We start from the raw sequence: 8,405 nt of genomic DNA, 5'->3' as shown, positions 1-8,405 counted from the left end.
TAGCATTTGTATGGCACAAGTCCCCACTCAACAGTAAGCTCTGTGCGCTTCACAATCTATACTATTACCCCAGCAGACCTGAGAGCACTCTGAAACAACCTCAACTTCCTGGGAAGTATGCATTGAGAGCGGCCATTTATAGGGGCTAAAACACTAACAAGACCTTTCACTGTCTATGGCCGGGTACCCATTCTCAAATGAGGAGAATTCGCGTAAAGTGCCTTTCCTAAGGACACAACGTAGGGCCCGTGGCTCGAACCCCCGAACCCACAACCTCAAGATTACGAGTCCGTTAGCCTAACCACTAGGCCACCCACGCCACTAAGGTAGCATGCGCCTCGCTTGGACAGTGAAAAAGCTTCATAATGTCTGCCAATAAAAAGGATGGTTTTCAACAAAACATCGATGCCTCCCAGATGATGTACAAATCTGTTGTCTTGAAGTAAACAACAAACAAAACGTGAGCTCGTGACAAATGACGGTGGGGCAAACACTGTTAGACCGGGAATGTTCTGAAAATTCCGCACAGAATTAACTCCTTCAATGCCAGGCCCTTGAGCTCTTTGATTGCACTGAGGAGCAGGTCTGGCAGTCAATGGGTTAAACTGCAGTGGCAAGACAGAAAATTAAATAGTGCCTGCAGCCAGGAATAAAACCCACAGCCTTACAACCACGAGTCCAGTAGACTAGTAGACTAACTAATAGGCCATAGATGCCATAGTGTACAAAAGCAGCTAAAATTAAATACATTGGCCATCCCTGAGATGAATTCAATACTGACAAAACTTACAAAACTCTTGATAAAGAGTTTGCTACCCATGGGCTATTGTTTCAACAAAAATAGTAAACATACGAATAAATCTTTGACAAGTATGAAAAAATCCACAAATCTCTTTCATATGTTCCCAAAATTGAAACTTTCTACTTTTCCATTACTATGAAAACTTGGAAAAACATTTTCAGAGAGGAAAATGAACAATGCCAACCTTACAAAAACGGGAAAGATTTTGATTCACACAAATATATATATATATATAACACTTGGAGGAAAATATAACTCTTCATTCTGAGCAACACAAGACATGTTTATCTGACAGACAGACACATACACACACACATCAGGCCTGAAAAAGGCCTAGAAAATAATATATATATAACAACTTCACCACTTGAGCGGGTCAACAAGAATCTGTTTACGCCACCCGGGCGTATACCGTCGGCAGGCTTAGGAAAGAAAGACAATAGCCTTGCCAGAGTACAGATAAACAAAATAATGCCATAAGCTAAGCAGACGTCGATGTACCTATAAACATGTTGATGTTATGAATTTTAAGAATAAGTCAATGTACAAAAAAACATGTTGCTGTCAAATTCTCAACAATTGTTTGGTCAACTTACCAAAAAACCCAACACCACTTTGCTGTCAAATTCTCAACAAGTGTTGTTAACGTACAATAAAAACCAACCCATTTCGCTGTCAAATTCTCAACAAGTGTCAATGTACAAAAAAAACAAAGCACGTTGCTGTCAAATTCCCAACAGATGTTGTTAACGTACAATTTTGCTGTCAAATTCTCAACAAGTGTCAATGTACAAAAAAACAAAACACGTTGCTGTCAAATTCCCAACAGATGTTGTTAACGTAAAATAAACACGTTGTACATCTTAAAAAAGGCGACATCGTATTAACAGAAACCATATACCTCTAACCTTGCAATCTCAGAACAAACAATCATAATTCCTAGAAACACACTATATCAAAATTGTAATTGACATCTTTGTAGCAATAACAAACACACAACCATTTTAATCCGGATGATGGTGTACAACCGACAACTAATCCAGCGGTCAGCATTAACTCTGAGTGACCGCTTCCTCCGCCAGTCTCTTCAAGTCCGGAACATTCGTGATTTTGAAGTTGAGCAATTCCTGACCCATTCCTTTGCCCTGCAGAGACATAAAGAAAGAGTAAATTACAAACACATCAGTGATTACAAATAAAATGGAAGTGATAGTTACGCAGACAGCTTCACATTTACCACATCTATTAGACTCACCAAAGGAAGAAGGAATACTTGCTTATGGACTTTAACTTCAGATCCACAAAATACAGAGGAAACCATGTATAACAGGCCCGGTAATAACAGGGATCCGGTAATGACGGATTTTTAAAATCCCCGTTTTTTGTTTGTATGTGTGTGCTTACATGTGTGTGTGTGAGTGTGTGTCTGAGTGTGTGCTTGCGTGTGCAAGCTTGTATGTGGCTTTTTACAGAGAAAGCACCACCTCACCTGTGGATCTGTGCGCAGTGAAGCGATGCCGCCTCCGCCCAGCGAGTGTTTCAGGACAAAGTTGAGACCGCCAACCCCAGGCACATCATACCTGGAAATGTGTTCAAACATCCAACACAGTCACATATATTGAAGCATAAATAAAGTGGTGTCTACACCTGACTGACAAAAGCACACCCGCACACATATATACATATAACACAAACTTTTTTTTATACACAAATGTATAATGTACCAGGATCTGAACAATAAAGATTTATCTTACCTATCTTATCTTAAATGATTAAATAAATGAATAATACTCTTCTGGTCTTTAAAGGTGGGCATATATGAAACACTGTGAAACTGTAAAGAGTGTATGATTCACATACGTCCTTAGAATGACAGGGTTCTAGCTCCACTTTTTTCGAGAACCGAGTTAGACGTTACACATTACGGACACAGATGATCAGCATGCTGTGTCAAAATCCCTAGACAATCTGACCTTTTTCTTTCAGTTTGACACTAAACAAATAAGTCGACCATCAATAATTTATTTATAGAGGCACCAGCAATCCATATCCAGGTGCTGTTTTTGCCTTAACAAACAAGTGTAATAACATTTTAAACTATATATAAGAGTGTGAATCTTCGAATCTCATTTTCTCAAAATTATGTGTCATGGAATTGAAACCCCGTCATTATAAGGACTTGAATTGTTTTACTTGCTTATTCTGCTCATACATGGGCTTCGAATTGGAAAATATGACAAAAGGAAAGCAATTATCTTGTCACACCCACATACACACCAACAAACACACAGATGGAAATACACCCCTCACACCACCAACAACAACAACACTACAACCTCTATATCACTCGCCGACAACAACCGTTTACCTTTGAACTTTGTTGGTGACATTGGCAGGGCTCCCTCTAAAATTGTCTTCGAAATACTTCTCGACTGCCTCTGCCGTGAGCTGCTTGCGGATGAATGGCAAGAACACCGGGTGGCGGGCTACCACACCTGCGACGAGGAGAAGACAATATCGTTTTGGTAGAGGTTTTAAGGCGCTCGCAACTGCATAAGGTCATATGAGTGCCAGAAGATTAAAAGTGTTACAAGAGAGTAACAAATACAAAAAAGAAGGAGGGGAGATAAGGACGATAGATGTTTGATAGGAAAGAAGAAGCAAACCACACCAGAGCACCCACCAACCACCAACGGATAGGACAGTTTGTGCAAATAAATGGGGAAGAAAGAGGGAAACTGGCAGTAACATTCACACACGCGCAAGCACGCATGCACGCACGCACATACACACACATACCTCTCCATAACATTCATAACATATATAAAACATTCACTCACCAACACATTTACATCCTCACTCACAGACATAAATTACCTCACACATTTGCACCCAAATACAGATTTACATATAAACACACATACAGGCCTATTCATATAAAGGCAGAGAAACCTGCCCCAAGGGTCAGCTGTCCAGATGCACACATATTCTTAACACTATCAAACACACTCACATAAAACATAAATGCTATCAAAAATATTCACACATATTATATTCAATGACCCACACAATCAAAAACTTTCACACATATTATAATATTCAATGATCCACACAATCAAAAACATTCACACATATTATATTCAATGATCCACACAATCATAAACATTCACACATATTATATTCAATGATCCACACAATCATAAACATCTGTATAAAAACGTATGTACATCTATCTGTATATCTCTCTATATGACATATCTATCTTCTATAAATCTATCTACATCAGCACCCAGTGTATATCTATAACTACACCTATATATCTCACCAATAGCAGGTGTCCCCTTTGTCCATCCAGCGGGTGTAGCAAAAGACCTCCCCTCTCTAAATAATAGACATGTAATTCTCTCTCTCTCTCTCTCTTTCTCTCTCTCTCTCTCTCTCTCACCATTTATCTATTCATCTATTTCATTTTCTACATCTATATGTGAGGCAGCGTGGTGAAATCAGGCGCTCGTCAAAATAATGAAACAAAAGAAAAGTGAAATTTTTGTTTTTTTGCTCAACACCTTTCATGCTCATTAAAGAACACATTTCTGTGTGAATTTTATTGGAAAACGATTAATTGCATAAAAATGTCAATTTTAGGTTTTCACGGACTCTCAATCTTAGGGAATAACTAAACTTTAGCGGCCATTTCTCGCTAATTTGACCTCTGAAACCAGGCAACACCCACCTCCTTCAGTCACCAATATCTTGACTTGCATCCAAGATAAATGGATATTTTTTTCATTGAAAGCAAGGTAGATGGACAGGCTTTTTAAGATGATACCAATAACTCCATATGCCCAAAAATTGATGAGAACCTGATTCCACCACGTTGTGACACATATACATATATATATATCTCCACGTTGTGACACATATACATATATATATATCTTCACGTTGTGACACATATACATATATATATATATCTCCACGTTGTGACACATATACATATATATATATATCTCCACGTTGTGACACATATACACATATATATATCTCCACGTTGTGACACATATACACATATATATATCTCCACGTTGTGACACATATACACATATATATATCTCCACGTTGTAACACATATACATATATATATATATATCTCCACGTTGTGACACATGTACATATATATATATCTCCAGGTTGGGACACATATACATATATATATATCTCACCAATATTGCAGGTGTCCCCTTTGTCCCCCAAGTACGTGCAGCAAAAGATCTCTCCCTTTCTGTATATTATAATTATTTTTCTCTCTCTCTCTCTCTCTCACCATCTATCCATATATCTATCTGTATCAGCACTCTATATCTACATCTACATCAATATATATATATATAACTAACCAATATTGCAGGTGTACCATTTGTCCCCTGAGCGGAAGTAGGCCAGATCCTCCAGCCTGTATAATATAATTCTTTCTCTCTCTGTCTCTCTCACTCTCCCTCCCTCTCTCACCATCTATCCATATCAGCACTCTATATCTATACCTACATCGATAAACACATATATAATTAACCAATAGCGCAGGTGTCCCCCAAGCAGGTGCAGCAAAAGATCTCCCCTCTAGGTACAAAATAATTTTTTTTTCTCTCACTCTGTGAGTCTCTCTCTCTCTGTGTCTCTCTTCATATTTACCTACATCTCACTCTATATCTAATTCTACATTTGTATATATATATAACCCCCCCCCCCCCCCCCGGGGCGGTGCCACAGACTGAAGTGTCTTTAGGCTATTCCCAAAGGGGGGACATTTCTTGCTCTAGTGCACAGTAGAATTGCAAATGGGCTGATCCAACAATGTCATGCTCATAACTGTGCCTGAACTATAACAGGGAACTGCCTCTTTTTCTTTCCTAATCCTTACTATCGTCACTTCCTCTACTTTTTTTGTATGTTTGTCACACTCTTATGACCCGCTATTTCCAGGGTGCCTGGATAGTCGAAGCAGACTTTGTGCTGTTGAGGCTAGAGAGGTGAGCATAATAAGTCTGATTCCCTGTAAGGACATCTCTGTTGACATCCACCCCTTGGACATCCACCCCTTGGCGCTCATATGACCTTATGCAGTTGTGAGCGCCGTAAAAACCTCTACTAAAACTAAACTAACCTATATTGCAGGTGTCCCCTTTGTCCCCCGAGCGGGTATAGGCCAGTTCCTCCAGCCTGTAGCTCCTGTCACCCCCGGGAAGGTCAATGTCGTTGACCAGCGGGTTCGGGCCGTTGCCGTTGCTGTCGCTGGCCGGGTACGCCTGGCGCGTGTACTCGACGGTCGGGACCTCGGGCTGCTGGTACTCCACCACCTCGTCGTTCATCTCGATCGTGATCTGTCGAAAACCAACACTCGGTTGTTAGTTAACCCAATCTGTACGCCCTGGGGTAATTTTGTACCCCCCGGGGTTGGAGTATTCTTCACATTTTAGAATACTTCTAGTGCGAAGATGTCTTGGAAACTTTCAGTATTTCTCAAAAAATCATTTTGACAGACAGCTATGCAAAGCGTACAGATTGGATTAACGAGTAAATTTCCTCTTTGGAAAGTGGTGGCACAGAGTTCCCAGCGTCGTATGAATACGATAGCAAAACACGACATACGGATAGGGTTAATACGGGTCTCAGAACTGATTTCTCGTTTTTCATTTACTTGTTATGAGTATATGTGAGGCACCGTGATGCACATCTCCACGTTAATCTTCCTGAAAAAAGTTAAAGTAAAGGCATAAAATATACATTTTCAACGACTCTCAAGCTATTGAAGTTACCAAACTTTGGCAGCCATTTTCTCGCTACAGTAATTTTACCACTGAAAATGGGCAACCTCACCTACTTCAATCACAAACATACTGACTTCTATTCAAGATAGGAGGAAATTTTTTTCATTGAAGCAAGCAAAAATGAATAAGCCTTCAGATGATATCAATAACTCCACATGCCCAAAAATTGAAGAGCGTGTGACTCCACTGTGTAATGACAAATATATATATTTTTTAAACGCATTATACAAAAATGTCACCCGTAACTTCAATGAAGCAGCCAGTTCTGAAAGAAATTTCTTTGCCTCTCTCAGGAAAAGTAACAATGTATACAACCCATACTTGGCTGAAACAAGTCTATGGTAGAAATTCAGATGGCGGAATGAAAGAACAAATTTTGTTTTCTTTCCAGTTCTGAGAAACAATTGATAGACTAAATAGGATGAATAACTGATTAAAAACAAATTCTACGTTATCTTCAGACACGACACAGATACCTTGAAATTGTCCCTTGGGTACAGGAAGGAAAACAGCCTCAGTACTGGGGATCTGGGAGAGGAAAATGAACAATGTTTTTTACTTTAAATAAGGCCAGACATACTTTTGAATTTAAAAAAATAAGACAACTTTATTGATTCAAAAACAGCCGACCCCCCCACTCTGAAAATTTTGAAGTGATATGTGTATGCATACAGTGAGCAAGAGAATGGTAGCCTGCAGTTTGAGATGGAGTGTGAGGGAGACACTGTGGACAGGCAATCAGAGAGAGCTCATTGCGAGAGACGAATACGATCAAGAAGAAGAGGGAAAAGAAAGCAGGAGGGAACAGAGTGAAAGCCGAAAATGAAAGAAAAAGAACGAGGAGAAGGAGAAAAAAAATACTTACATGCTCGGTCTTCCTCCCACGATGCCACACAACCCAGGGGCTGAGGAGAAGGACAGATTGAAAAGTCGTAAGAAAACAAATCTTGAGAAAGTTTTTTTTTTTTTTTTTAGCAGAGGGTTTTACGGCGCTCGCAACAGCACAAGGTTATATGAGCGCCAAGGGGTGGGTGTCAACAGAGAATTCCTTACAGGGTATCAGACTTACTCTGCTTACCTCTCTAGCTTCAACAGCACAAAGTCTGCTTCGACTATCAGGGCACCCCGGAAATAGCGGGTCACAAGAGTGTGGTAAACATACAAAAGAAGTAGAGGAAATGACAATAGTAAGGATTAGGAAAGAAAAAGCAGCAGCTCCCTGTTGCAGATCAGGCATAGTTATGAGTGTGAAATGATGAATCAGCCCATTTACAATTCTACAGTGCTTGAACGAGAAATGTCGACCCCTTTGGGAATGGCCTAAAGACACTACAGTCAGTGGCACTGCCCCGGGGGGTAGTGAAAGTTTGCTAAAAGATACAAACCAAAAGGACTTAAATAAGAAGCTACACAGAGCTTAACAAGGCCTACCTTGATAAACAACTGAAGATAAAAAAACCCACTAATTAAAGGTAAAATCTAAAGACCACATTTTTTATTCAGTAATCTCTATTGTTGCGTCAAAGTAACTTTTTGATTCTGTTACTTTTGAGAAGTGGTCTATGCCAAATTGTCATATTAATAATGGTTACATTTGGCCAGTTTTGTCATTTGGGTTGGGGCATTAAGTAACAGGCTTTTGTGTGTGTACACATCAGCATCTTTGAATGAGTGTGAACAGAAAATGAGTGAGGTTGATTGAGGAGGCAAACAGAGAAAAGAAGGAAAGAGAGAGAGAAGAAGAGAGAGAGAGAGAGAGAGAGAGAGAGAGAGAGAGA

General features: G+C 39.7%; 1 protein-coding gene across 1 annotated transcript in view; it reads right to left on the bottom strand.

Moving 5' to 3' along the window:
- Positions 1-253: 253 nt before the first annotated feature.
- Positions 254-8,405, bottom strand: part of LOC101856690 — a 21,220-nt gene continuing 13,068 nt past the window's right edge. Inside the window, exons 13-18 of the mRNA XM_005108351.3 lie at positions 7,493-7,532; positions 7,104-7,155; positions 5,964-6,180; positions 3,171-3,297; positions 2,292-2,382; positions 254-1,947 (exon numbers count right to left, since the gene is read on the bottom strand). Of these exons, the coding sequence (XP_005108408.1) occupies positions 1,855-1,947; positions 2,292-2,382; positions 3,171-3,297; positions 5,964-6,180; positions 7,104-7,155; positions 7,493-7,532 (620 nt within the window). The 3' untranslated portion in view covers positions 254-1,854. The remainder of the gene's footprint in view (positions 1,948-2,291; positions 2,383-3,170; positions 3,298-5,963; positions 6,181-7,103; positions 7,156-7,492; positions 7,533-8,405) is intronic.

This window comes from Aplysia californica, unplaced genomic scaffold, assembly GCF_000002075.1.
Source record: "Aplysia californica isolate F4 #8 unplaced genomic scaffold, AplCal3.0 scaffold00681, whole genome shotgun sequence".
In the NCBI taxonomy this organism is placed as follows: Eukaryota; Metazoa; Mollusca; class Gastropoda; order Aplysiida; family Aplysiidae; genus Aplysia; species Aplysia californica.
This window is presented reverse-complemented; position numbering and strand designations above follow the sequence as displayed.